This window comes from Fusarium sambucinum, chromosome III (genome assembly GCF_050947815.1).
Source record: "Fusarium sambucinum isolate potato_lamoka chromosome III, whole genome shotgun sequence".
Lineage (NCBI taxonomy): Eukaryota > Fungi > Ascomycota > Sordariomycetes > Hypocreales > Nectriaceae > Fusarium > Fusarium sambucinum.
The window spans coordinates 5,561,393-5,589,225 of NC_139292.1; the positions used below are offsets into that span (position 1 = coordinate 5,561,393).

Here is a 27,833-nt window from a genome sequence, read left to right on the forward strand (position 1 = left end):
AAGCAAAGCACTTTCGAAAATCAGAAACCATCCAACGCCAGAGAAAATACATGTGATCCCTTTCTTTCTTTCCCGCCTCCTAAATCCCGAAGTTTTCTCTCTTTATCGACCTCGCCTCCCTTTAAACGGCTTTCGTGGGTCGCGTTGTACTACAGCAGCAGTTTGAGGCATGACTTCGCCCTCCTCGGTAGTAGAAGTGATCCGTGGTCCTTATTGTCGTTAGGAGATTATCGGCCTCCACGGCTGAAACCACCACGTCCACGACCACCACTGAAGCCTCCGCCGCCACCACCACCTCGTGAAAAACCACCGCTGCCGCCGCGACCTCCACGGCCACCGAAACTGCTTCCACCACGACCACCACCGCGCGAGAAACCGCCAGCGCCGCCGCGAGCACCACCGAAACCACCACGACCGCCACCGCGAGCACCGAAGCCGCCGCGACCACCTCGGGCACCGCCACGACCGCCGCCAGCGCGCTTGGGCTTGGGAGCACCAGGCGGGGGCTTAGGCTTGGGAAGGAACTTGTCGAGGGGCAGGAGCTTCTCGGAGCCAATGTAGAACTTGTCGCCCTCCTTGAAAGAGGTGGCCTGGATGCCCTCGGTGGGCTTGATGGTGAAGAAGACCTGGTTGATGGGGCCGAGGACCTCGTCGACCTTACCGACGGCCGTCTTGTTCTCGAGGAAGATCTGGGCGTTGAAGTGGGGGACCTTGGGGTTGATGGACTCGCAGACCATCTCGCCCTCACAGGCGTGCATGAACTTGCCCATTTCTGAGAGGCGTTAGCCGTTGACACGTTGAGAAGAATAGATGTCATGGTAGTAGAACTCACCGAGGATCTGGGCAGGAGGGCCCATGTCTCGCTGCTGGAAACCACCGCGGCCTATAATATTGTTAGTACTTTGTCTTGCGAATGCGAACACCGCTCTTCAACAGATATCCATCGCAGCCTCCAGCCTCAATTGCTCTGCTCTTGGCGGTTCCCTCATTCTGAACCACCAATGTTCTCAGGTGCAACCTGTCAGGATAAGAAGAAGAAGAAAAAAAGACGTACCACCGCCACGGCCACCTCCAAATCCACCGCCGCCGCGTCCTCGCGAACCTCCTCGGAAAGACATGATGATGAAGAATAATCGAGTTTGCGCTCAGTCGCCAATTGTGATGAATTTGATGAATTAAGGATTCGCGATCCGAATGCTCGTTGTCCTTGTTTCGATTAATGCCCGTAGCTAGGGTTTTTGGGTCGCTTCGTCAAGATTTGGTCGTCCGCGTAGGTCGATGCTTCAACTTTTTTTTTCCCGAGTGAAATTTTGCAAAGAGAGTGTCCACCGAAGGTCTGGCGGGAGCTAGCTTGGAGAAGTCCTATTGGTTGGCATGAGCCGGAGCGGAAGATTAGATTAGCCGGCTTCATGCAGGTCTTCAGGTAGTAAAAAAAACTTGACTGTATCAGAGTGATGAGCAGAAGAACCCAGTCACCTTGTCATAGTTTGCGTCAGTGTTTAAGATCAAATATTTTCATCACCTTATGATGGAGCCGCAAGTTTTCTGCTGCCTTTTAGCATGGGTTGTGGTGAGAAAAGTTATGAACAATTATGGCTTTGACTTAGGCTTCAAGTGTCTAACTAATTTCGACAAGCAGCTCTCTTGTAAACGCAGTATACTTTTCAAATCAGTTGCTGCAGACTACAGATATCTTGAAAGCCGATACAAGTGATGAGCAAATACAAAACTAAGCGAGGGATATCCTAATAACCATAATTATTCCACCTAAACTTCACACTGAAGCCAACGCCTCCCAGCAATAACACTTGCTTTCCAGCCCTTTTACCACATCTTGCCCATTCTTCAGTACCAGCCATCTTTGTCCGTCCCATTCATACACAGTTGACCAAGGAGATAATAAGCTAAAGAAAGAGGAAATAAAGACGCCAACGAAAATCTTGCTTATGCTGCATAACTGCTCTTTGGGTATCCGCCAGGAATGTGTAAGTTTGAGATAGTGTTATGGCTCTCGGTACGGTTGTTAACCGACGGTCGTGTAGGCATAGGGGTCTCATCTTCATCGTCTGTCTGGAGCAAAACTGAGTCACGCTCCGTGTACACTGATTCGGCCTCTCGAGTTGATGGCTGAGTCTCATGGGTTGCACCACCATCAAGTCTAGGGAAACCCTCTCCCACTGTTGTCAAAGTGTAGTTGTTGACTTTGGCACCACCGTTAGCATTGCCGTTGGTATGACCATAATTGGGCTGCTGATCATAAGAAGGTTGTGGCTCGTATGAAGCCTGCGGATAGCTTGATGTCTGTTGGACATTTCCGCCCATAGCATCTCTGCCATACGGTTCCTCTCGTGGCTCCATGGTGTAGTCGTTAGGCTGCTCATCGTAACGAGGCTGTTCGTTATTGGCAAAATCGTCGTTGCGCTCATCCTTACCCTGAGGAATCATAACTGGAAGAAAAGTTTGGTTGTGGCTCTGAGCAACATAATCCGACAGTTGAACGGGATGTTGCTGCTGCTGTCCATGCTGCGGTTCATATTGCTGCTGTTGGTTGAAGGAAGTCGGCCCAGCAGGAGACTGGTTAACCGGCTCGCTTGTGTAAGGGTTAACACCGTCGTAGTGAGCCTTTTGGCTCGCGATGGCAGCAGCAGAGGGCATCTCATCCAAGGGGGTCTGGTGAACAGTACCGTAGTCCCGAGTCTGCTGTGATTCTCCAGCGGCCGGACCAGAAAGACCACCCGTGACGATCGGAGGTACCACGGGGTCCTTGTTGTCCTGGAAGCCAGAGCTTAAACTAGAAGGCGAATGAGGGGCCTGTAAGCCACGCTGTTTATTGACTTGGATATCAGATGGGAACCGCCCACCTGCTTGAGATCGCCGGGGGGTCGCTTCGTGTTGCCTCAATCCCGGGTTGGTAAATGATTCGGTATCAGCCGTGAAAGGCTCCTCGTCTTCGTCATCGACCAGTCCATCACTACTAACTGATCGTCTGGAAGATCGGCTGAGGCTTCTCGAATGGCTGCGTACGAATTGGCTTCGCTCCTCGGCGGTCTTCTCCGTAAGGGCCTTGATATCCTCATACCAAGCCATCATAGTATCGTGGCTCTCGGCACGGAATACCCAGGTGTGTCCACGGTGCATACCGCCTGTTTGTCGACCCTTGAGGATGAACTTGTTCGACGAGCCACCTTCGTTGGAGTGTGATCCTACTTTCTGTTCTGGAAGATAAAGTGACATGACGGGGGCTTGCGCTTTATCCGCGGTCTTGAACTCGTGAAGATGCGTAGCGGAAAGTACATACCTAATGTCAAAGTTAGTCTCGTTCATTATTGGGCGAGGACAAAAACTCACCAGCCGGCTGTGTAGCTCTTTAGGTATTTGCTCTTACGCTCCAGCAATCCGGCTCGAATCTCCTGGGCTGCCTCGTGGTCCTGTCCGGGGTAGTGAATCTGGTCCGGAGTCCTGAGTGGAATGCTCGGGTCCACAAATTTGTCATCGTGTGTCACAAAGTGCATCCATTCATGGTCCTTAGGCATGGCAATGGGACCCTCTCGCAATTCGCCAATAAGGTTATAAGAGTTGTCGGCCTCTCGCTTGAGAATGCCGGCGTAAGCATTATAAGCCTTTTGAATCTCGCCGACGACAATCGCCTCTAGCTCTCGTCCCGAGTTTTCCAAGTTGAGGTAAGCCTGGTGCAGATAGTTCTCCTCATCCAATTGACGCTCAACTTGGCGGTCGACAGCCAGACGCAACAGGTATGGGTCTTGCTTGCCAGTTGTGGAAGATTCATCCAACTCGTTTCGCCCCAAGATATCACTGAGAGTCTTGACAGCCTTGCGAGTGTGATCCATCTCTTTATCGACCGAGTTTTTGAAGTCACCTGAAAGATTCTTGATCTCCTTGATTTTTTGCTGAAGGTCACTTCGCAAACCAGTGAGCGCAAGAATTACATCCTCTTCGATGTCCTTGGCCTTGTTGGCTTCGAGGATAGCGTTCTTGTTATAATCCCTAAGGAATTGGAGGGCGTCATCTATGCCAGCCGACTGAAGAAAGCCAGGTGGGGTGGTAATGTTGTTGGAGACATTGGCGAGCTTGAGAAGGGACTTGGATCGGTGTTCGTAGTGAGTTTGAATCTCACGGAAGTATGCGATGAGATCCTTGAGCACCTTTCTCCAGTTTTGGAAACGGTTGGAGAGTGTTTCGGTTGGGTTGCCTGAAGTAGGAACCGGGCAGTAGAAGGCACTATGACCCTCATCATGGTCAGAGGAGGATTGCAGAGCAAGGCTCTTGACACTACCAGCTCTCATGCTGCGACGGCTGCTACTACGCTTCATGCTTCCATTTCGACGCACCGAATTCTTTTTCTTGAGAGTGTTCTGGCGACCCGGAAGCTGCTGGTCATCGCCACTAACGTAGCTATGTACCGAGTTGCTACGCTGCATGTTTGCGACGTTGGTAGAGTGATCAAATAGTAAAGAAGGTCCTCGCTGCGCTGCACCCCATTCCTCGGTGAAACGACCTGGCTGTCGCGACTGCGGTTGCGGTGCGTGGATCGAGTTTGAGAGGTGGTATTCGTCGTCGTATTGGGGACTTGAGTATGTGTGTGCGTTGTTGGCGGCGGCTGCAGGTGATGATTCTGGGTAAGAATCTTGCTCGTGCGAGTATGTATAAGATGGCTGTTGGGGAAATGACGAAGGTTGAGATTGGGAGTGAGGAGAGGGTAGATCCATGGCGGAGGTGGCGTTGTTATTTCTCCTACGGTACGTCTGGGAGCAGTCTGAGCTGAGCTAAGATAATGGACTGTGCGAGACTAAAGAGAGAAACAGAAACGACGGACGGAATGGACCACAAGGAGATTGGGGACGACCCGAGACGGAAGCAAAGGCAGAGAACCTGGAAACGAGCCTAGAACCTAAAGCAGTCAATTAACTAGTGATCAGTGAGTGATGGCGCCGAGTGGAGGAGCGCTGAGACTGAGAGCGAATCCGACATGAGCCAGATTCAGAAAATCAGGGTGTTGGATTCGCGGGACGATGGTGGTGTTGACGCAATGAGCGCACAACTGACCGCTAGCAGGTGTGACGCTACCTACCGAAACTAGAGGCCCGTTCGAGTGAGACTAGCGTCTTTTCTACAGTGGAGGAACCTTCTGAGACAAATGATGATGTTGAATCGATGAAAGAAAGACGCACCTTGGTTCTTGGCTTTCTGCTTCGTTTGGTTTAATTGGATTTGTATGTACTGGAGCAGGACGAGCGGAAGCAGACAGCTTCTATTGTGGAGTAGAGATGCGAGAATCAGCGGGTAATTGATTGAAGATCAAGGGTTCTCTGTCTGTCTGTGTTCCACAATGGATCAAGAGGGACGACCTAGATTCTAGCCGGGTGAAGCACCTGCGTTAGACCTTTAGAAGTGGAAAACTCGGCACAGAATTGAATCGTCTATACCTATAAAAAGAGCAAACGTGGTTACGACCTGGGTCAACAAGTCATGAAAGTTGGCTTGGAGCACAGTCAAGATTTTTTGGCCCGTGATTAATGTTTAGTGATTGGTTTGTGTTTGTTTATGATGATGCAGTCAATCAACTGAATCTTGGAGGTGGAAGAGATGGAGGGCTCGCCAAGCTTGCAGACACTTGCACAAAATAGGTTAGGTTAGACAGCAGTACCCTGCCGGTACTTGATGATCTCAAAACCTGCTCCCCTGAAACACCCATCGTGCCTCTAAGCTCAAAGTACTCATAAAGTCCCATCATAGATGCTTTCAGCCAGTTTAATAGCGTCTTCTCCACCTGAACATACGCTTGACGGACGTAAATGACGTATTTGAGTGCCACTCAAAAGGGTCCATCTCTTGGTTTTTCTGGTGATACCTTCAACCTAAAGCTGCAGCCCAACGACGATCGTCATTAATCTCCAGGCTTTGCCCAATCTTATACACAGCCAATCCGCTTCACGTGTTGGTACTTTGTCCTTGGCGATTCACGGCTCTATCCACTGTTGCCAGACGAAGCTGAGATCTTCTCGGCATCGCCGCCTTCCGGATCTGCAACTTGTTGTTTCAGTGCTTCATCGAGGTCAATCAAATGACTTACTTGGGTCAAACTTCGTGAGGCCTCACAAGAGTAAAAAAGCCTTATTTGTTACTATCGGAAAGAAGATTGCTTGACCACATCCTGTACAAGGGCTCGGATCAGCAATCTGTTGTTTGCATTTGATGCACATGTCTCAGTCTCATGCTGTTGCAATCCCTCGAGAAGCTGAGGTCTTTCTCCGCATTGGACATGTGGATCTTGATTTGCTCGTCTTAAAAGCTCATGGAACCAGATCTAAGTTAATCTGGGCTGTGCAGGCCAGATCCTGGTTCGGCACTGTTGTAATGACTGCCGGTGACATCTGTCCAGTGAGGGATATTCAGGAGTTAAGTCCAAGATACCAACATGCTGCATGATGCATATTTTACTCACTTGGCAAGACGCACGAAACATTGCCATTGATCATCCAAAACCAATTATCCATCTCTTGCAGGCTCAATCCTGATGCTACTCTTCATACACGGTTTCACACAAAGTGGCTTGCCGCAGTTTGCTTACAATCTCCCCAGAACCATGACTTTCAAGACCGTATGCTCTCATGGCCAAAATCACCTAAAAACGCCGTGCCTGATGCTTTGTGTCCAGTGCGGTACAGTGCAGCAGAAAGCTCCACAACGCCGCCCTCTTTCGTCAAACCGAAAATCTCCCCTAGCGTATACGATAGAATCAACCGGCGCCGCCCCCGCCCGACGGGATGTTACTCCTTAAACTTCCTAACACGGAGAATAACGCCCAGTGAATCAAACTTATATCACGCCTCCTGCTCTGGAACTGGGTCTGCAGGAGGCCTCTCAACCGTCTTCATCCGTCCCCATCGGCGCGGTGGTGGCGCTTGAGGAGGCGTCTTCTTCTGTCCGCCGTTGACAAACTTCTGCGCGAAAGGCACACCATGGCGATGCTTAGGCACCTCTGGCAGCGGCTTCTTGGGCCTTGGGGCCATTGTGACGCCCTCTTCTATCTCCGATTCACCAGCATCGGCCCCTTCGCCTGATCGACTTGGTGTTTGCACTCCCGGCTTCTCCTTAACTGCCGCGACATCGCTCACACTGACACTACTCGCGGTCTGCGATCGCGACAGGCTGATTCCCAAGAATCTTCGCGCAACTTCAGCTTCACCCGATACTACTGTAGGTGATTGCGCTTCTTCAATCCACCTAACCTTGGATACACGATCAACTAGGCGAAGTGTTGTATCATCTGCAGGTGCAAAGTGCACATTTTGAGACCCTCGGAGAAGATTAAGCACGCGAAGAATCTCATCTTGCTTATAGTGTGGCGGCTGGCTTAGTTGTGTATGGGCCAACAGCGGATAAAGCACACGCAGGTAAGTATGTCTCAAGGATATCTTTTCATCCGGCAGGTCCATCAGGTTCCTGATAATGACATCCTGGAGTACCCGTAAATCGTTCGTATAAAAGTATTCGTATGTCGCTTTGTTTGTGAATAGCAGATATAGAAGCTTCAGAATGAGCAGCTGTAGAGATGTCTCGGTTTCTCGGTTCAGAAGCAAGATGATATTTTCGCCAAACGTTCGAAATGAAGCACCATGAAGACTTAAGCATTTAACAATTCTGTTCGTCAGACGCGGTTTCGGAGCAGATGGGTCCTTGACATCGGTGGAAGCAAGCATATACTGTTCGTTTAGAACAAGCTGGATTCATATTAGCCATCATTATAGATGATAAAAATACTGGACTGCTCACCAGAACTCGAATGGTAGGGTAATGGTAAGGGTCATGCGCATCATCAGACAGTTCCTCAATCAGGGCAAAAAGGTAGTGGACGAATTCGTCGTCTACCATGGTCAAATCGTCAACTCGTAGTCGTTCCATACGTGACATCTCGTACATAAGTTGCAAAAGGAGTCGGTGCAACCGTGGATCCTGGCACTGATCTCGGCGGCCATTGATAAGCTCCAACAGTCGAGGAAAGCAGGCCTCATTCACCATGCGAGGGAACATGGTATCATCTTGGCAGCCGTCGAGAAGAAGCAGACAAACTATGGCATGCAACGGTCCTGTCTCGTCTTCCTGCAGCAGACTATAGATGATCTGGGTGCGAACATAGTCCTTATTGTCCCGGAACAAATTGCTGGCGAGAAGGATCCGCGCGCAAGTGACGACTTCATCCTGTGTTTCTTGATAACAGTCACGCAGACGATTGGTCAAATCTATCCAGTTGCGCAGGGCATCGTCGATCGTTTCGTGGGAATCGCATTTGCTTGAGACGCATTTATCTAGATCTGTAGCAATTGGTCAATTCGTACCCTTATATGTAGCATTCATAGACTGCAAGTCACTTACCGTTCCAAAGCTGCTCTCCATCCTCCTCATGAGGGGAAGATGTTTCTTCGAAATCTGCCATGATCCTCGCTTTGACAGGTGTACAGGGACCAAGGCATCGGGTCCTGTTGCCGGGGCTGGTGCTGGAAATGCGTGATGTGGATTTGATCGGCAGTGTTGTGTTCAGAAATGCCGACGAGACAAGCAGTTGGCAGGCAATGGTTTCCAAGAGGAGATGCAGACACGGCGGTCATCTCCCACCTAAAGTTAAGATGGAGCAAAAATGTAGTCTGAGTTGTGGTTGTGTTTCGAGAATTGAGGTGGCGGGGTCGAGACTGAGTTGCTTCAGGTTAAGTCGTTAGCTGTACCGTGACGTGACCACATTCAGGCCTGTTAAATGGTGTCTTGGCAAATGGAACTACCCAGCGATGCAGCGACAACAGTTGTAAAGCACGTATCGGCATCGGATTGGTTACAACAGAACGGTTATGGATTCTTGCAAGTTTATACAGTATCGCAACTGGTTGCAGTTTCTGTTACTATCTTTACTATCACTTCGGAAGGAATTTGATTGAATACACAGGTTGTCAAGCATTCAAACCTCTGCATTCCACGGTTGAACAACAACCTCATAATCTCCTAAACTACCAACCATAGTATTCCAAATTCATATATATTTTAAGTACCTTTTACGGGGTCCATCTTGGATCGGGGTGTTTCCACACCTTCAAGGGTATCATGGATACAAGTAATAGCTTTAAGAACAAGTCTATCGTGGAGACTCCCAAACACCAAACCATGGAAATAATTGCAGTAACCAATATCACCAGTTCCACTAACTCCAGCGGCACTATCAACGCTTTGAGGCGCCTGTTCTATGAAGTCTCCTCATCGTCGTAAATCTGAACCCTGGATGCATACTCTTTGATATTACTCACAACGTAGTTCGTAATCGTGTCACCTTTGCCGCTCGCTACCCGTAACAGCAACTCGTTCAGGTTGTATCGCCCCAAGATGTCAACGTGGTCGGCCGTACGAGGTCCTCCTCGAGGGTTGAAGCGTTCTGGCTCGTGAGGCATTTCAACGACTGTAACCTTGACGCCAGCTGGATTGTAGCGCTTCATATTCCAGCCATGATTACACATATAACCTGTACTGAGAAGGTTCACGGTGCCATCTCCCTCGCCCATGACAACGCCATGATCCACATCTCCTTCTGTATAACCCGTATCTATTGTAATGTTGAGGTTGGTCAATGATGGCTGATCCGGTGGTTTATAGAAGTACCCTCGCTCAGTCGGTTTGCCAACACCATAAAAGCAGTAGATCTTGAGGCTAGGGGCAAGTGGCAACCGCGTCTCGAGAGGATTGATCCACTTCTTGGGATCATGCTCATTGGCCTCGACCTCATCTATGGAATGAGCAATACCCCGAGAGTAGCTGCCCTTGATCTGATCTTGATACCAGTCCTCAGTTGTGTTGAGCAAATAGGACACGCCTTCCTCGACGGTAAAGTTACGATCAGGCGTTGTCCAGTTCGAACCGACCCTGAAATTTAAGAGGGATCCGTATGAACGGTTCTGGCCTGGCCTGTCATCTGGAGCCCAGGTCAGGTTACCCCATACAGAGTTTCCGCCTATGGGCAACATGGAGGATATCCCGGGCATGCCGCGGAAGATCTCAGCTCTCTCTTCTTTGCTCAAGAACTTTTCCAGTCCGTAAATAGCGAACGGGTTCAGTTGAGCTGTGTCGCGCATCTCGCCAGAGAGCACAGCAGTCAAGCCTTTGACTGCTCCGAGCATGCATCCACTAATGTTGATCCAGGCCTCAACGTGACGCTCAACCCAGTCCGGTCCACCACGCCCACCTCTTTCTGATTGCACCCAGTGGAAAAAATAGTAAAGGACCTGGCTCCCCATGCTGTGAGATGCGAGAACAACTTTCTTGTCCTCAGTGGCCACTGCAACTTCGATATGCGATTTTAGCCGAGTAAAGTAGCGGTCCCGTACCTCAAGGTTGGGATACGACAAGCGCCAATCGTAAGCGGCCGTGAACGAGTTTGTTGGGTCGTAACCGATGGATGCGAGATTCTCGAAGATTTTACTCCAGATCCAATATCCAGTGATGAAGAAATCGGTAGCATCGAAACCTTGGGCGGCCCTCAGCTTTACGTTGGGTGGATCGAGGCCTGTCCTCTTGTCGAGCATGACATGCTTCTTCCAAACTTCCTTGTCCATGACCAGGGCTTTCATCATTGTCCAACTGCCCCAAAGTCGCTTTCTGAAGTAGGGTTTCGAGACATTAGCCGTACCCCATGACTCAAGTCCCGTTGAGATGACACCAGGTATCATGATCATAGGATGGTGAACTCCTAGACCCTCGGATCGAGCCTTTTCGCCAACAGAGAATGGCTCGTACGATTCGGCAATGTCCCGCTCACCCTGGACAAGGTCGCGCATATCCTTTACCAAGCCAGCAGGCAGAGCATCCATTAAGTTGTCCATGGACAAGTCGGTGAACTCGGGGAGGTCGATAAGATCATTGCTGGAAGCGAAAAATCCGGCGGCTATAATTCCAAACAAACTACCAAGGAAGAAGACGAATGTATTGCGGCGTTTTCGGGTCCTAGGCACGGCATGTTGAACAACTCGAACGTGTGTGGTCGGCTCAGCCGCTGGGCTCTCTTCTCTCGAAGTGTCACCAGCATCGGCGCTGTCGTTATTTGTCGCATCTTGGACATTCCGGCGTCGCAGAGCGGACTTTCCCATGGTGTCGACTGAAAAGCAGGCCTCTCGGAGGCGCTGTATGGTTCAGTCTCTGGTTGGGGAGGGGGAAAAAAGAACCTCGACCAGACTTGGTAGGTAGAGGAAAGGTTCGTGTTTAAGAATTCTTGTACTGTACGTAGCTATGACGCCCATAAAGAGTTGGCGCGTGCTCTAAAACAAAAACCGGGGTCTCGATCCTGAAGTGTCTCATTTATTGGCGGCATTTATCTACGTACACATGTATTATATATGTTGTCTAATGGGTGGAAAGGGTTGATGTTTAGTCCGAGGGCTACTCCATAGATTAAACAGTTGCGATCAAATATCACATGAAAATACGTACGTCTTGGGACCTAAAGGGAGGGAGCTCGGGCATCGGATCGAAAGGACATGCCGGTGGTTCCTGATAGGCAGGAACCTGACGTCAAAGCCAAGATAAGGCCGGTACTGCAAGGGGGTTAAACTACCGACAGGATTATGCGGGAGCAAAGGAACCGAAGGCTTTTAGACGACTCAGAGCGAATCATTGCTTCTTCATGCCACTTGGGTGAGTGTATCTAGAAGTTATCTAGTTGTAGAATGACACATGCTCACTCATATGAATCCTACAGGTAGGTATCTAATATGTAAAGATGCCTGTGGAGTTGGAAAAAATCCAGACCAACATACCCTACTATGTATTAGTGCAGCGCTTATATCGGATCATGCATCTTGAATGGAACCTAGCAACAAAGATAATCGTGCGAGTCTTTGGTCTCGACTTGAGTGCACAAATAGAGTGCAGTAATTACCCCGTCTCCCCCTCTACATAAACCTAGAGTTAAAAGCTCTAAAATAGTCTGGCTCTGCAGACTGCAGCTGTAGGTACTAAGGTAGCGAGGCGGGCAGAGCCCGGGCCTCCACTACCCCCTGCCAACTTGCCCGTCCATCCACCGGACCAACTGCCCTGCAAGCCTTGCCCTCGTGGCCTCCCGCTTGCATTGGACCGCTAGCTATCCGTAGGTAGGATGTTGCCACTTCACCCCCCAAAACGACGACGCCTGAATTCAATCTCAAGATCTTCCCACCTTCTTTTCTTGGCCTTTTATGTGACTCTTGCCGATCTGACCTCGACCGACATCTTCTTCCATCTCTCCATTAACAACAAACACCTACAACACAAATTACCCCTCGATCCCTCGACTCACCGATACCGGGCTGAACTCCATTTCCACCTGCCCCTCTTTAAGGTCTCAAAAAGTTGACATCCGGTTTTGAACCTCCAACATCTATATCTAAGATCTTGTTCCATTCAAACATCATCCCAAACTCAATCTTTTTTGTCACAAATATCAGTACTAAACTCGGACACTACGTCTGAGTACCCCAATCCACTTCGGGAAACAAACCCTTACAATCCCATGGCCACTACCAAAACCGAGAATCTCCCTGGCGAATTACGCTACGTCCAATACGAACATGCCCTCGAAGCTCAATATTTACCCGCGATCCGGGCCTTGATCTCAAAGGACTTGAGTGAGCCTTACAGCATATATGTGTACCGTTATTTTCTGTGCCAGTGGGCACATCTCTGCTTCATGGTCAGACTGATCTCTTCTTCATGTCAAACTCCAGCTATCTAACAACAGTTATCTAGGCACTAAACCCAGTTGACTCGTCCCTCATTGGTGTTATTGTGTGCAAGCTGGAAGTCCATGCCTCACACTCCAATCCCACTCGCAGAGGCTATATCGCTATGTTGGCTGTTGCCTCCGACTTCCGTGGCCATGGCATTGCCACAACCCTTGTTAAAAAGGCCATTGACGCCATGACAAAACGCAATGCCGATGAGATTGTGCTTGAGACTGAGGAGACAAACGTTGCCGCCATGCGACTATACGAACAGCTTGGTTTTCTGCGCACTAAGAAACTGCACCGCTACTACCTCAATGGGAACAGCGCATATCGACTTGTTCTGCCTCTCAAATACATTGACCTCGACGCTGGACCAAACGACCTTCAGATTATTGATGTCTAACTTGGATCTGCGTGGGTTTCTTGTTTTCACGGAGTCGAATCATGGAAGTTCGGTGATGGAAATGTTCGAATACCGTGGGCCGCGGTCAGCGACAGCATTGAGCGCCATGTGGAATTATTTTCATGTCTATTATTGAACAGCTGGAGTTTGGTCTATCAGGTATGATGTTTACGATGATACGATTTGTTCTTTGCTTTTCTCACACCCCATTACTCAATCCCTGAGGTATCTATTGGCTGTCACCTCTTGTTCTCCTCTCTGTACTTGGATGAGTCATTTTTTGTGTGTTGTCAGGTTTGAAAGATGTCAGATGATTTATAGATCGACGCTTTCAGACCCCAGGGATTCCCGGAAGACATCCCAATGTACGTATATGCATCTATCGATTTATGTCAGTCTTGCTTTTACGGCAGCATAAGCACACCAAAAACATAACTCACCTGGCTTATAGTAAATTGGTCTTCCGCGAATCTCTACCAATCTGAGCTCTCGCAACCTCTGAAGTACTCTGCCCACGTCGGCCTTGTCTGCGAAGTCGGCCGTGTAAACGCAAATGAGTCGATCTTTGCGAGAATCCTCGTCGACTGGCCGAGGAGCAACTTTTGCTGCGATGCCAAGCTCGTTGTTGGCTGTTGCTTTTGCGACAATATCCCAAACATCATTGACCTCTGCTGGCGGGCAAAATAGCATCCACTAATGATATTAGTCGGCTGATGTGACGGGCTTCTCTCCATTCATACCTTGCCAGCCCTGACTCTAGCAACATGTGCCAAGTGTAGTATATCACCCGAAGCTTTCTTTCTCTCCGTATTGATCTCTCTCTCCTGCGCTGCAGAGACTTTTCTGCTTCTTTGAACGCCCTCGATGAATTTGGACAGAAGCTCCAATCTCTCAAGACCGCCTTCCACGACAAGCTCAGTTTTGCTGCCTTCTTCTTCGGGGGCTTCATCTTCGTTGCCCTTGCTGTGCTGATTCTGGGCCAAGGATTTCTCCACACGGGAGATATACGGGTTGCATATGTAGATCCAGGGCGTGTCCTCTGTGATGTCCGTTGTTTTGGGTGGCATACGTGTAAGAAATTCGTCTACAGTCTCGGTGAGCTGCCACGCATAATGCACCCCGGCGTAAGGATTGTGGAGATGGGATGTGTCTGCATGAATGCTTTTGCGAGGAATTGGTCTTCCAGGACTTTGCTGCAGCTGCAGCATCCAGCCTTGCACATCGAAATCTTGTACACGACGGTGGAGGTCCATAACGGTCTCGTCGCCCCCTGCGGTGATGAGTCAGTGAATAATAAACCGACGGAATTTGGATAATACCGTAAAAGTCAGAATCATCGGAGTGATCCATGATGTTGATATGTGAAATATCAACCAGTGGTGGAGGAATGATGTTGCTGTGCGATGACGATGGTGGAATTGAGTTTGGCGTTTGTGGGCAAGAACACAAACTGGAGAGCGAACGTCAAAAATTAAAAAGGATTTGTGTTTGAAAGAACTGTAATGTCCCCTTGATCCGGCGTATCCGTCAAAGATAAGAAAGAAACAAGTGAAGCGCGTGTTGACGTAAGAAGACAAATCGTCTACAGTCTGCTTTACCTACCCCAGGTCAGGAGATGGAGTCGCAAAAGCAAGTTCGCGTCGATGAAGCGCTAGCCCGGCAGTTAAGCTTTCAATACCCTGCAGTAACTCATAACCCTGCAATCGAAATCAATTATCTAATTGGATGCCTCCATGAAAGAAAACAAAAATGCACTGGGTTTGAAAGTGATGGAGCATGGCGTTTTGTTGTTTAGGCTCGTCGGTTTCTGTTAACCTAGGTCGGTAGTCTAAGTAGTAACATTGAGTTGAGTGGTGATATTGCCCCAATGAGCCTCAACTCATTTTGCAGTTAGAGAGGGGCCCCCGCCATGAGAACCCCATTTCTATCTCGACGATTTGTTTGCATTGATCTTCCTAAACCCAGCATCTATCTTCATTAGCCCCAAAACAAACGTTCGATGGATGATGCAAAGATCATATCTTCAGAGGTGTCCTTAACCTTGGGCTTACCTCCCAGCTGCATTCAGTTTTGCCCTGCGTACCCAAAATTGTTTGTAGTGGGAACGTACAACCTTGAAAAGAACGAAGATGATGTTCAGGAGGGCAACAAAGATGACGACGATGCTGAGCGCGTAACTGCGACCAAGACGTCGCAAAGCCGTAATGGTAGTTTGCTGGTTTTCAAGGTCGATGGTACTAAGCTGTGAGTTTCTTTGTCATGCACAATTCCTCATCGAAGTTGACAATTGCATAGCCATCTAGTTCAGACCGTTTCACAACCGTCAGCAATTTTGGATATTCGCTTTCACCCATTCAAAGACAAACACGATATCCTGGCAGTGGCATCTAGTACTGGGACGCTAGCCGTGTTCAAGCTGGACCCTGCACGGAATTCTTCAGCACCCCTACAGCACATCTCAACAAGTCGATGTGAAGACATTGGAGAGGATGTTTTGTTCCTGCAATGCAACTGGCACCCTGGGATTTCCAATGTAATTGGTGTAACAACATCGACGAGCTCTGCGCGACTCTTGCAATTGGACGAGGGGTACTGTATCAGAGACTACACAGAGCTGAACATTGCCAATTCGCTCGAGGCTTGGTGTATTGCCTTTTCTTCAGGAGCACCTGCTTCAACTGACGAAAAGGCACAAGTTACAGCTTATTGCGGCGGAGATGACTCATTGCTCCGCTATACATCCTCTGTCTGGGATCCCAATGACTCTGATTCGCCTTGTGAAGAGCCCTATTCGCCCATTACTATCAAAGGAACACACAACGCAGGAGTCACAGCTGTTCTCCCGCTCTTTTCACTCACCAAGAACAATGGAAGAGTTGTTGTGACAGGCAGTTACGACGATCATCTGCGTGTTTTCATTATAAACGACCTGCACGAGACGTATGGCATGAAAAAGGTCGAGTTGGTACTTGAAGAGAACATGGGAGGAGGCGTTTGGCGTTTGGATCTTGTCAGGATTCAAAAAGATACAGACTCAACTAAGATCCGAATCCTTGCTTCATGCATGCACGCTGGTGCAAGGTTTATCGAACTAGAGGTTAAGCAAGAACAAGACTGGTCGTGCAAGGTGCTGGCAAGATTTGAAGAGCACAAGAGCATGAACTATGGAAGTGATTTTGTGAGGGGTGATCAAGCGGGAGAGACCTTGTGGTGTGTGTCGACTAGCTTCTATGATAAACTGCTCTGTTTTTGGAAGTATGAGCCATAGTTTGGCTTTTGTTTGTAGAATAGTTAGAAGATGGAAAGTTCTTTGTACTTTCAACGAACAAACACTTGTCAACCAATTGTAATTTCGTATTAAATTCCAAATCCATGCTCGTATCGCAAACCAAGGCTGGTAAACGAAATAGGACTGTGGCATGACGATCCTCAACCCCTCATGGACAGTGATGTGGGCTTGAGTGAAAGCATACATATCTACATCTGCAACTAGAGCTGCGTTACTCTTCTATTGTATCCATCTCTCAGCCTTGCAGCTTGTTTGGAGATCCCCCCCCCCCTGCAAGACGCCCAGGATCTAAAAGGCGCCTACTGTAGGAACAAAGGACCCCAACAATAAGTGATCCATTGACGACCCATCTGTAGGTGCCACTGAACACGTGCATGGGGGATCTTTAGCTACAGGGTGAAGAAATAAACAAGCATTAGCAAGGCGAGAGCTGGAAGAAATGAGAGTATATCAATGCCTGCGGGGGAGAGAAGATAAAGACGGGTAGGTGTCAGGGTAGATTAAGACAGATGCAGCTTTATTTACCCCTTGAATGTCTCCTATTCACCTACAAAAGCTTCTAATAGAGCTCTCCATTCTTTGTCAGCTGCTAATGCGCTGCGAGGTGAATTGTATCACAGCCCCGCCACCAATGGAGGGTTCAGATAGGCCTGCCTCAGGGTCGTTAGGTGCATGAGAGACAAAATTAGTAGATCAGCGTGTGCTGTGTGAAAAGGACTTTTTACCTAGGTAGTAGGCTATTTATTTTTGTGCACTAAAGCTAAAATGTCAACTCTTCTGTTACCCACTTAGTAGGCACTAGTAGGCCCGTTCTCCAGCTCACTGGGTCTTAACTTGACCTACTCTTTCGGCTCTTTCCTCAGCCTGAGAGCTCTCAATTTTAGCCCAACACTTTACCTACCTGCCTACTAACATCTCTACTACTCCATACTATACATACCTCTCTGTACCGTTAGCTCGCCCCAGGGAGCATAAAAGACAGAATTAGTAGGTCAGTTTAAGCTACTTGGATCAGACTTCTTAGGTTGCTTATTTTTGTAGCCCAAAGCTTTGTTCCTCTTATCAAACTACATATTAAAACCACAGTCACTTCACCTCCCATTTTGCTCCTCGTCGCAAACGAACCATCGCTCAGGCCCTGTGTTAACATAACAGTAAACAGCAAGCGACGAAACAAACTGTCGAATAGATCTTCCCAACTATTGTTCCCTATCGAGACATGGAAGCCAACGGCAGCCTGATGTCGTCTGGCGGTGACTCGGACGTCGTTGCCAGAATGCAGCAGGCACTCGAGATCGTTCATAACCCGTACGCGACCAGCGGCGATCGTAGGACAGCCCAAGATTATCTGGAGGAAGTCAAAGATCACAATGAAGCGCCAATGCAAGGCTTCAACCTCGCCTCCGACAAGTCGCAATCCCCCGTCGTCCGACACTACGCTCTCTCTTTGCTCGAGCATGCGATCCGATACCGGTGGTCCACCTACACTACAGAACAGACGGAAGCTGTGCGGCAATGGGTCTTGAGTCTCGGCCAGACCGTCGCGAAAGAAGACCCGGCTTATATACGGAACAAGACAGCTCAACTCTGGGTTGAGGTTGCCAAGAGATGCTGGGGCGCAGAATGGATGGATATGGACTCTATGCTGTACCAGTTATGGGAGGTTCCTGACTCAGCTGTTCACAAGGAGCTTGTCATGTTTATCCTCGAGAACCTTTCCGATGAGGTCTTTACCGGAGACGACTCGGTCGTGGCCATGCGGGAAGGTGTCCTGAGCAAGGCGTGCGTTGAGATCTTCACTCCTACCTCGGTGCTGGTCGAGGCCTTTCCCAATCGACAACCCGGCCCACCTGTGCGGTATGGTGATGATGGTTGGCTGAGCCGTCTGTCCCAATTCTTGGGCTACTGCCTGAACGCAGCGCACAGCGATAACGATGAAGTCAAGCTGTGCATACACAAGGGTTTGTCTGTGTTCCTCTCGCTCATGCCATGGGCAATCCCGAAAGCAGTCTCTTCTGCACGCTGTGTCGAAGTTTTGTGCGCTGGTCTTGCCTCGTCGCATGCCTCCATCCAAAAGGTAACGTACACCGACCTCAGTGTATCAGAAAAGTTGGCCGCTGGAAGCATAAAGGACGGAATGAGTTGGTTAGCTTATGCTACTTAGACTAGACTTCTTAGGCTGTTTCTTTTTGTACCCCGAGACTCAGGAGGTCAACTTTTCATACGAATGACCAAGTTCTAACTAAGCATTTCTAGGCTGCGCTGGAAGCCCTCCATGCTCTCTATTGCAGAACCAATTTCAACGATGAGGAATTTCGGGAGCTAGTAGCCCCAATGTACAGTCACGAATCAATTAACCTGTGCAGGCGACTCTTCGAATGGTCTGCTGTGGATCCCGAGGACGTTGATGAGGACAAGTATCAGACACTCAAGAAGTTGTCAGAGGTATGTAGAAGAGCGGATTGCGCCAACGTTATACTAACCAGCCTCGACAGATGCTCTCATGCCTCGGTGATTATTTTGACAGGAAATACGCTAAGCTACCCGCTGAAGCCGCCAAGGACGAGTTTCTAGGACTTTTGGTCCAAATCGTGCAGCATCAGAGCCTGATGGTATCGATTCCGGTCCTCGTCACCTGGACGCGACTGCTCAGTAACCGTCTGATCGGCCCTGGCGAGCATGTCTCTCCCTTCATCCCGCCCCTTCTGGAGACATGCAGTTCAAGACTGGTCCGATATGAGAACCTACCAGAGGATACTCAGGATCCTACTTTCCTCTATCTGATGGAAGACACAGACACAATTCCCGAGCGCCACGCTTTCTTGGGTAATTACCGCCGGTATAGCTCCCAAATTATCGAAGCCGTTGTCCAGCTAAAGCTGGTTGACGCAATCCCGCACATTCTCAACCGTACCGAAGAATTACTACAGCACCTCTACGATGGTCAGCCTCCTTTGGATAAGCAAAACTATTTCAAACATTCCATGCCGGTCTTACGGGTCGATGCGCAATTCACTGTTATCGAAGCCACACTCAAGGGATATACGAAGTGGCGCAAACACCGTCCCCAGGAGCATCAGCAACATGGCACAGAAATGGAGGCGAATTTGGAGACGTGGTGTAATAAGATACTTGAAATGACATTCGAAGACCCAATGATCAGGAAGCGAACTTTGCAACTCCTCGTCTACTTCTCCACGACTGCTCTCAACAAGAATGCTACCTTCATGCTCAAGGTTTTGGAACACATTTTGCTGACATGGCCGGCACTTGAGCCCGAGTACCGCGCTTTCAACGATGCCATCAAGGACCTGCAGGGTGAAAGTATGGTTGAGCTGCAACGATTGGCTTCAGAGATGCCAGACCATCTCTTGGTAAGTAATCTGAATATCCGATAAAGACGTATGTTAACAGTCCCACAGGGTGTATACGATCAAATCGAAAACAAGGTGAACGAAATGATGTCATCCGGATCGCTCGACGAGAAGCGCTCTATTGCTTATCGTAGTTTTTTATTCATCATCATGTAGGCCCTTTCTTTCCCCTGAATGATCAAGCAATTCGCTAACCTATTGATAGACACCGAGCAACCGGCGTTGGTGCTGATGCCAAGATTCAAAAGCTTCGTGAATTCATTGACCCTGTGAAGGCGCAATGGCAAGATGAGAATGTTCGAAACTCTTTGAAGTCATACGGCAGCTTTTGCGAGCTTTTGGGGCTGGACAAGGCCCAGGCTTACATGGCCAACCACCGAGCCCACGAGATCCATGACTGGGGCACCCGTGAGCTTGATGCTGAAGGACTCGCTCTTCAAAGCGAGCTCGAAGAACGCCTCAAACTTCTCCCACTTCGATCAACCAAGAGTTTCTTGGCGTTTTCAGTTGAGAGACTCGACAAGAACTCGGATGCGTTCAAGGCTTCGTATGCGCTCTGGGAAGATGGCTTCTCCAACATTTTGGCTGATCTGCTCGAGTTCTTGAGCTTTGCACACGCTTGCCATAACCCTGACAACTGGGCTGGTTTACCCAGCGAGATGCGATCAACAGTCAACAGAATCCTCAGTGATCGATTCTGGCAAGCTGGAATTTCCGAGGGTAGCAAGGATGACTTTTACGCACGTGTCATGGATAAGAAGAACACGATGGAGGGCCTCGCGTCAACTATTCGTGGATCGGTGCGCTTTGTTAGGGAAACTGCGTATGCAATCATCTATTGCATGAGCCGCTTGGAACGCCAGTTTTATGGCTTCCAGGGACTCTCCGCGCCCCTTTCCAAAGCCCTCTTTGCAGATTCAGTCTGGTTGTCCACACACCAACAAAGCAACTTGCTGAATTTGGTTAGGTACTTGGTTGATGACTGTCCTGTTGATTGCCGAGAGCACTTCCTCCCACAAGTACTCGCCGCATGCTTCCAGCAGATGGATGCCAAAATTAACGGCGAATGGGACAAGATGGAACGTCAACAGCAAGTGGCTGCAGATGGTGAAGCGGGTCTGAAGGAGGAGATGAAGGCCGAAAGTATCCTGCGTCAAGTTACCTACACCGCGGTGTTAATGGTGGCCGACTTTCTTGACCCAACAAAACTTAGTAAGTTACGATGCCTCGAGACCTTCCAGACTGGTCATGCTAATGGTTGCTCAGATGGGCCGATCGAGGAGGGTACTTCAGACTCCGACCAAGCAAAGAACTATCCAACCCTTCGCAGGTTCTGTCTCACTCACCATGAGGTTGTGGAGCCACTGCTTGTATTCTGCGCTCATGGAATTCGAATGCGGGACACTAGGTGCTGCAGTATGATCCTACGGTTGTTCGTGTCGCTGGTTCCTGAGTTTCATCTCGTGGATGGCCAATTGCCCAAGTCAGTGGTACAAAGCCCGATGGAAGCACATCTTGCGTCGGATAAGTTCCCTATTCCCTCTTCAATTTCGTCGGCTATTCGAGAATACATCTCGCTTGATGTGCTGAAGGCCTGTATTACGTCGTTTCATGAGCCTTACTTTGTGGAACTCCAAAAGGACTTGGCTGCATTGATTGCGGCTATTGTTGTCTACTACAGCCCCATCACATCGACTCCTAGTGATGTGCTGCTCTCATTACCCAATGTGAGCGAGTCAAGTCTGGACCGTCTATCAACGTATATGGCCAAGCCCGGTGCTCATACTCGCCAGCAGCGAGCCCTCGTGTTGGATCTTTTGAAAGATCTCAAGGGTATCAGCGTATCGGAGATGGGAAAGCTCCCGAAGAGCAGTGGATTTGAGGGCTCCAGGGGTAAGAGAAGCAACAGAAGCAAGATGGCGCAGCAGTTCATGAATGATCCTGAAGGGCAAAATGCGACGCGAGCAGGTATGAACGTGGGTCGTCAGTCGACGCCAGATGGGCTAGAGGGAGTCTCTAATCTATTCGAAGGATAAAACTGTGGGTGGAAAAGGAAAGGAAAACGAGCCTGTTACCTGCACAGATGGGACTGCTGAAAGAGGATATGGTTACAGAAAAGAGAGGGAGAGGAGTAGACGCTTATAGACATCAGCCTCCCAAGTATTGGGATATAAAAATAAATAGCTTAAGGTATCTAGTCCAAGTAGCATAAGCTGGCCTAATAATATTGTCTCTTATGCTTCGAGCGGGCAATTTTCTGATATCTTGGTCTCTTTCTTGTATGCATATTGACGTTGTTATCATACCATACTTGATGTCACGCTCGGCGAGGCCGGTTATGTCGCGCATTGATATCATGTTTATGGATACAACCATAGTCAGCAGTCATCAGTTCAGTTCCTCATTTCCTGTTCAAGACAATCAATTTGGGGAAATAATCCGGGGCCGGTCAGCGTCTTGACCTTCCTGTGGTTTCACAACCGGCCCGGCGTTTTAGTTGACCGGCACGCCTTTTCCTCGGATTGAATAGCCTGCAGTTCGAAACTATATGAGGCCACCACCCAGGTAATGATGCCGATATCGAGTGATACCGGGGAAAGCATCCGAGACAGCTAAAAGGGTAACTATTGGTAAGGTTCTTGCGCGCGACTTGGGCTTCATTACCGGCGGTGGCAGTCTTTTTCACCAGCATCCCAGACTTCCTTATTGGGAGGTCTGGAGGTGGCAAAAGTTACAATTAGAAGCAGTTTTGTATCTTAACATCGGTATATATATGCTTGAGGCCCACCGCTGGTGCCGGAGCATGAACCGGCACCGGGCCGTGGCTGCCTGTACTTAGTAGGCGGCGTATCATGATGACCGAACGTACGTGACTCCTGGGCAGTTCGGTGTGCCGGTACAGGCAGCTTACAGCTCGTCCCCTCTAGGTGCAAATACTGCCGCCATCTCAAGGAGAAGTGCACGAGCGTCACCCCTTGTAATAGATGCAGAAGGCTTAGGCGGCCCCCTCGGTTCGGCGACAAAATGGGAAGAGCCTCAGTTTCTAGAAAGCACAAAACCAGATCAGGCACCGTATCATCAGCCACCATATTCCCAGATTACATCTCTATGGACTTCGAAGCGGAGCGTATCCAAGCCCTGGAGTACATTGTGAAGTACTATACGGGGCTTGAGCGATATGACAGACTGGCCCTTGAGAGTATCACCAGTGGCATTTCTTTGAATTTGATAGTTCCCCCTGAGACGGACAAAGGTGGGGAGGAGGATAAAATAGGAGGGCAGATAAAGCATTGACTAGTAAGTGACTTGCCAGCCAAGAGGGAATTATCTATCCGACATGGTGGAATCTAATAAAATAGAAGCGAATTACGAAATGAATCAATTCAGATTTAAGGTAAGTGTGTACTTTTTTGTCCAGAAGCCAATTTAACAGTACCACTCAGGTGTCAGGTACAGACACTACAGTCAACGGAAGAGGAAGCGATCCTCAATTATCCTCACAACAAACCTCAATCCTCGAAGCCGTTTCATTGTTTCCCGCAGCTTCATCAGCTCTTGTCTTGCTGAGGGTATTCCTTGAAATCGGCCAGACAAACTACTTCTATATCGATGAAGAGTCGCTCCGACAACGACTTGACCAGTTTTACTCATGCTCGTCTCAAATATCACCTGAAGATGCCTCCTGGATCTCAGTTGCATTGATGATATTTGCTCTTGGAGTGCAGCTTTCGAGTCATTATCGATCTACAACACGGGACTCGTGTAGGGAGCTGATGAGAGACGCACGTGATATCTGCCAGAGCATGGATGATTCTATTGATTCAATATTTTATCAAAGAGCCAAGAAACTAATTCCTGATATACTGGTCGTAGAATCAACAGAGAGCGTACAAGCCTTTCCCCTATTTGGCTTACATATGCTACCCGTCAACCCAGTTGGACTATCTTACACTTATTTTGGAATTGCTATCAAGTTAGCAACACAACTAAACTTGCATATGAATACGACATCTGCTGTATTCTCAAAGGAGTTTGAAGTAAGATAAAGGGTTTGGTGGACCGCGTACGCTCTTAAACGGTACATGTAGACTGTCGGAATCACGAGAAACAAGCTGACGTTTCCAAGAAGAACTAGCGCTTTACACGGACGACCTGTTTCCATTCCCCGAGCAGATATTAATGCTGACTCTCCTGTAGACATGGAAGAACTACAGCCCAAAGAGCGAATCAATACTTTTCAAGATACCATGGCTATGTTGAAACTCAGTATCTTCATGGAGAATGCCCGGGAGGGAGTGTGAGTTCACCAACACCCCTTTTGAAACTTATGAGTTAACCATCCAAAGTGCGGGCTTGATAAACAATGACAGAACGGTACATGAGAAGGCTTTTCGAGATACCGTTCATCTCAGAGGATATATTAGCAGCCACTGGCAAAGTCTTGCCAAGAGAACCCTTTGCCGAGATCTCACCCCTGGCAAACCTCTGTTTCGACACAACATACACCTCGCCTTGAATCATCACTTATTACATATCTTGATAGGTCGATACTTCTCCGCCGATAATTTGAATCTGGGAGTCAGTTACACTTTGGGTGTAGCATGGTTGAAGTTGCAAGCGCATTTGGTGGATGGCTGTGTTGAGAGTGCTATTACCATTGTCAATCTATGCCAGATGCTTCACGATAAGAAAAGCCTTTCGAAATCATCATACATGGAGCTTAGTTCTTGCTATACTGCCGTTGTGGTCCTGGTAAGCTGTGCCTATGATAAGAATGATAGGCTCAAAGATGCATGTGAGAAAGGGGTGAAAATACTGCAAGAGATGTCAACTAGATTTTCCTCTACCGGGTTCAAGAGTCATGTAGCGGAGAGATTAAAGGCTGCGTTCGAAAGAACAAGTCATGGAAGGAAAGGGGGCGCCAGAAGTCTAGATGAAGATGGTTACAAGCAGTTTCCAAATTGGGTAGCCTTGTAAGAAATCGTAACTCAAGAAGGATCTCGGCCACCGAAGTAAGAGAAACCACTCGCAAAGAAGTTGTTTATTCACAAGGAATAGGAGGAACTTGGAACCATTGTACATCATCGAAGATCGACGAGTATACTGTTGTGGAGGAACAGGACATCACAGGATATGTGTATCGTTATGCGAACCAATTAAAAATTGTGGATAATCCTGCAATTAAAACTATTCATATCTAAAGACTCATATACTTGCAAGTTCCTTTTCCAACGCATCGGCCATATCCCCAAGTGTGGCAAACTTCCAATCATAAATAGGGTAATCACGGTTCCCCATCAAAGCGCCGGGCCTCTCAATCCAGCACGACTTGATTTCCAGAATCTTGGCTGGTTGATGATCATGGAACTGACTCTGAGCAGTCTGCAACACTTTCTCCTTTGGAATCCCAAACCTGTCCTTGACTTCACGCAGAAGGTATTGGAAGTTCTGCAAGTTGGGCTTGTAGCTGCCGACGTCTTGAGCTGTGATGACCAGATCGAACGGGATGCCTTGCATAGGTCCCGAGTTACTCCTGGAGAAGGACCCATGGTCAACGTTTGACAGAACAACAAGCTTGTAATGCTTGCTGAGGCGGCGAAGAGCATCGACAGTGTCGGGAAACGCGGGCCACGAGCCAACGGAGTTGCCAAATGCCTCGTTTTGTTCTGCAGTTGGTTCAGGAAGGAAGAGTTTTTCTGCAACCTTGGGGTGGATGGTTGCTAGAAGTTCCGAGTATTTCATATCGGGAGTGGCATTTTGCTGAGCGGCTTCGGCCTCAGCATAAACTTTCAAGAGCTGATCCCTACAGAATTCGTCTTTGCGGGCTCCTATCAAGGGTTTGAGGGCATCAAGAACGCCTGTTTCCCAGTCGATCAGGGTGCCGTAGACATCGAATGAGAGGAGGCTAAAGTCTGAGAGGCTGGTCATGTTTGTCAAGGGTATAGTGATGATAGGTTTCTATTTCTATTTTATGTAAGAGTAGACGTTACGCAGTGATTATTTCTGTGTCCTTAGCAGCTTTTTATACAGAGCGCACGCCCTGTAATTGACTATCAAGATGTATGCAATGCGCCCTGTGAGTGACTTTCTCAGTACCCAACTGGGAGGAGGGCTCACCTACCCCTCCATGAATTTTATAGAGAGGTACATCTCTGCACTTGGATCTTTGGACTTTTTGATACTCGACTTGGATATGATTATACACTGTACGACGTTGGTTTTCAAATACATCGGCAGATTCCACTCAGACTTTTGGCGTCTACACATCACGCTAGACACGCCTTGTTTACTTGTAGAAGAATAATTGACTTTAGGGCTGAGGTGCCAACCAACGTCGCTGTACAGAATAGTCTTTTGGATTTCAAGGTACCAATGAGAGAGAGAAGAGCCTAGCAAATGCAAACGACAGGGTACAGACTCAGACCATAGGTACATGTACGGATAAATAAATAAATGGATGGATGGATGGATGGATTAACGTGGACCTTCAACTATGGGTGAAACCATCAACAGCAAAGAGGCGTTGACCGAGACATGGCATCCACATGGTCAGGATCAGAATTAGCCGCAATTACCGGATGCGGTAATCATCCCAATGATGCGATTTGTGGCACTTGACGGACACTCTTTATCACGGACCATTTGTTGAACAGCTCTCAAAGACTCAACACCTGAGGATCATACCGCAATTGTTAACTACAGCACAGTCCAGTTGTCAGTCTAGTCCAATGAGAGAAAGACAAACCCAGCCCTACCTACATACATTCCACTTACAGATGTATAGAGTTCCCTGGATTTACTTTTGTTTCTTTGCTTTGTGCATAGACTACGTAATAAAGTGATCGATCTGCCATTCTGTCAACGCCAGGCAAGGCAATGCAATCTATCATAATCATGATGTTGTCGACGTCCCTGAAAATAAGATCAACCAATATATCACAATATCTGACTTGGTTATAGCCTGCTTGAACAAAAAATAGACAATGATTGACATATTCTCTTCGTAAAAGACCCCTGTAGCCCTGATGGTTGCGGTGCACAGTTCAGTCCCTGCACATCATGATCAACAGCAGACCTGGAGCGAGCAAATGTTTGACTTTCAACCCAGGGATTGCCGCAGCCTCACCTGCTGTAGCTCTTTATGCATCGTAGAACCTGTCTAACTGTTGAATAACTCTAGTTAGTCTATCAGCCTCCTACGCAATACTGCTGGCTTATACTGTATGCAATCCCATTATGCAGGCTATCACAACGGCCTCATCAATAATTGTCGCAGGTTGCACTGTTCGCCAAGCGATCAATGCTGTTACTGCATATCTTGTCTCCTCGGCTGTTACAAATACATTGATTTTCATCATGAACCTCGGCTTCAAGAACGACAAGTTTATACAATAAGTACCCGCCAGATTATAAGAATGAAGAAGCAATTGTCGTGCACATACACACACTTGACAATCAAGTTGTGACAGACCGCGAGTCAATCTGATAATGTGAGCTTCGAGATGCCGAGGTTCCAGGTACACTACTGGGTGACCATTTTATCTGTAAAGCCCCTGTAAGCCCCGCTCAGCCATCTGTTCCAGCCTCTCTTGACGTTGTTAGCCTGTCAGGCCAAGGTCAAGCTCCTCGGGGCAGGCTTCTCCCGTGCAGTTCCTTCCTTCAAAATCGTTCGGCCTAGTATTAGAGCGGAGTTTGATCTAGCTCGGTTCAGTCTAGTGACTGCAGGCTGTCCGACCCGCTACCCTCTAATTGGCTATTAGCTCTTAAACTTCAACTGTTAGCAAGTGCGTATCAGGGGATGATTTCCCGCTTCCCGTAAACCAAAACTCCACGACTCACTCAACTCTCTGAACCCAGTCAGTCAAGTATTATCCTTATTCATACATACTACCTTCCCAGGTACTAACCCTGACTTGGCTTCAGCTGACGCGAGAACCGCTAACTTGATAAGTACTCCGTACCGTAGGTAAGTCACCTAACTGACAGTTCTAGCGGGTTGTTCGGTACCTATTTAC

General features: G+C 48.5%; 9 protein-coding genes across 9 annotated transcripts; 3 read left to right on the top strand and 6 right to left on the bottom strand.

The window, feature by feature from the left end:
- Window positions 1–227: 227 nt before the first annotated feature.
- Window positions 228–1,118, bottom strand: FSST1_012032 (Gar1/Naf1 RNA binding region-domain-containing protein; the record flags this gene model as incomplete). Its single annotated transcript, XM_083235221.1, has 3 exons — window positions 228–772; window positions 833–883; window positions 1,055–1,118. The coding sequence occupies 3 exons, from the start codon at window positions 1,116–1,118 to the stop codon at window positions 228–230; spliced, it is 660 nt and encodes a 219-aa protein (XP_083081728.1).
- An 826-nt stretch (window positions 1,119–1,944) lies between these two features.
- FSST1_012033 (SLM1 family PH domain-containing protein) lies at window positions 1,945–4,727 on the bottom strand (the record flags this gene model as incomplete). Its single annotated transcript, XM_083235222.1, has 2 exons — window positions 1,945–3,298; window positions 3,349–4,727. The coding sequence occupies 2 exons, from the start codon at window positions 4,725–4,727 to the stop codon at window positions 1,945–1,947; spliced, it is 2,733 nt and encodes a 910-aa protein (XP_083081729.1).
- Window positions 4,728–6,842: 2,115 nt separating this feature from the next.
- Window positions 6,843–8,455, bottom strand: FSST1_012034 (DUF2013 domain-containing protein; the record flags this gene model as incomplete). Its single annotated transcript, XM_083235223.1, has 3 exons — window positions 6,843–7,742; window positions 7,795–8,333; window positions 8,395–8,455. 3 exons carry the CDS (start codon window positions 8,453–8,455, stop codon window positions 6,843–6,845), a joined length of 1,500 nt encoding a protein of 499 aa, XP_083081730.1.
- A 793-nt stretch (window positions 8,456–9,248) lies between these two features.
- On the bottom strand, window positions 9,249–11,141 carry FSST1_012035 (phospholipid:diacylglycerol acyltransferase; the record flags this gene model as incomplete). The annotated part of the gene is made up of 1 exon (XM_083235225.1): window positions 9,249–11,141. The coding sequence occupies one exon, from the start codon at window positions 11,139–11,141 to the stop codon at window positions 9,249–9,251; it is 1,893 nt and encodes a 630-aa protein (XP_083081731.1).
- A 1,397-nt stretch (window positions 11,142–12,538) lies between these two features.
- FSST1_012036 (acyl-CoA N-acyltransferase) lies at window positions 12,539–13,155 on the top strand (the record flags this gene model as incomplete). The annotated part of the gene is made up of 2 exons (XM_083235226.1): window positions 12,539–12,718; window positions 12,775–13,155. 2 exons carry the CDS (start codon window positions 12,539–12,541, stop codon window positions 13,153–13,155), a joined length of 561 nt encoding a protein of 186 aa, XP_083081732.1.
- A 290-nt stretch (window positions 13,156–13,445) lies between these two features.
- FSST1_012037 (DUF1917 domain-containing protein) lies at window positions 13,446–14,505 on the bottom strand (the record flags this gene model as incomplete). Its single annotated transcript, XM_083235227.1, has 4 exons — window positions 13,446–13,534; window positions 13,596–13,848; window positions 13,896–14,425; window positions 14,475–14,505. 4 exons carry the CDS (start codon window positions 14,503–14,505, stop codon window positions 13,446–13,448), a joined length of 903 nt encoding a protein of 300 aa, XP_083081733.1.
- Window positions 14,506–15,154: 649 nt separating this feature from the next.
- FSST1_012038 (diphthamide synthase) lies at window positions 15,155–16,423 on the top strand (the record flags this gene model as incomplete). The annotated part of the gene is made up of 2 exons (XM_083235228.1): window positions 15,155–15,399; window positions 15,451–16,423. 2 exons carry the CDS (start codon window positions 15,155–15,157, stop codon window positions 16,421–16,423), a joined length of 1,218 nt encoding a protein of 405 aa, XP_083081734.1.
- A 1,240-nt stretch (window positions 16,424–17,663) lies between these two features.
- FSST1_012039 (karyopherin MSN5) lies at window positions 17,664–21,854 on the top strand (the record flags this gene model as incomplete). Its single annotated transcript, XM_083235229.1, has 6 exons — window positions 17,664–18,521; window positions 18,701–18,889; window positions 18,940–19,818; window positions 19,867–19,970; window positions 20,024–21,030; window positions 21,085–21,854. The coding sequence occupies 6 exons, from the start codon at window positions 17,664–17,666 to the stop codon at window positions 21,852–21,854; spliced, it is 3,807 nt and encodes a 1,268-aa protein (XP_083081735.1).
- Window positions 21,855–25,023: 3,169 nt separating this feature from the next.
- On the bottom strand, window positions 25,024–25,746 carry FSST1_012040 (HAD-like domain-containing protein; the record flags this gene model as incomplete). The annotated part of the gene is made up of 1 exon (XM_083235230.1): window positions 25,024–25,746. The coding sequence occupies one exon, from the start codon at window positions 25,744–25,746 to the stop codon at window positions 25,024–25,026; it is 723 nt and encodes a 240-aa protein (XP_083081736.1).
- Window positions 25,747–27,833: the final 2,087 nt, after the last annotated feature.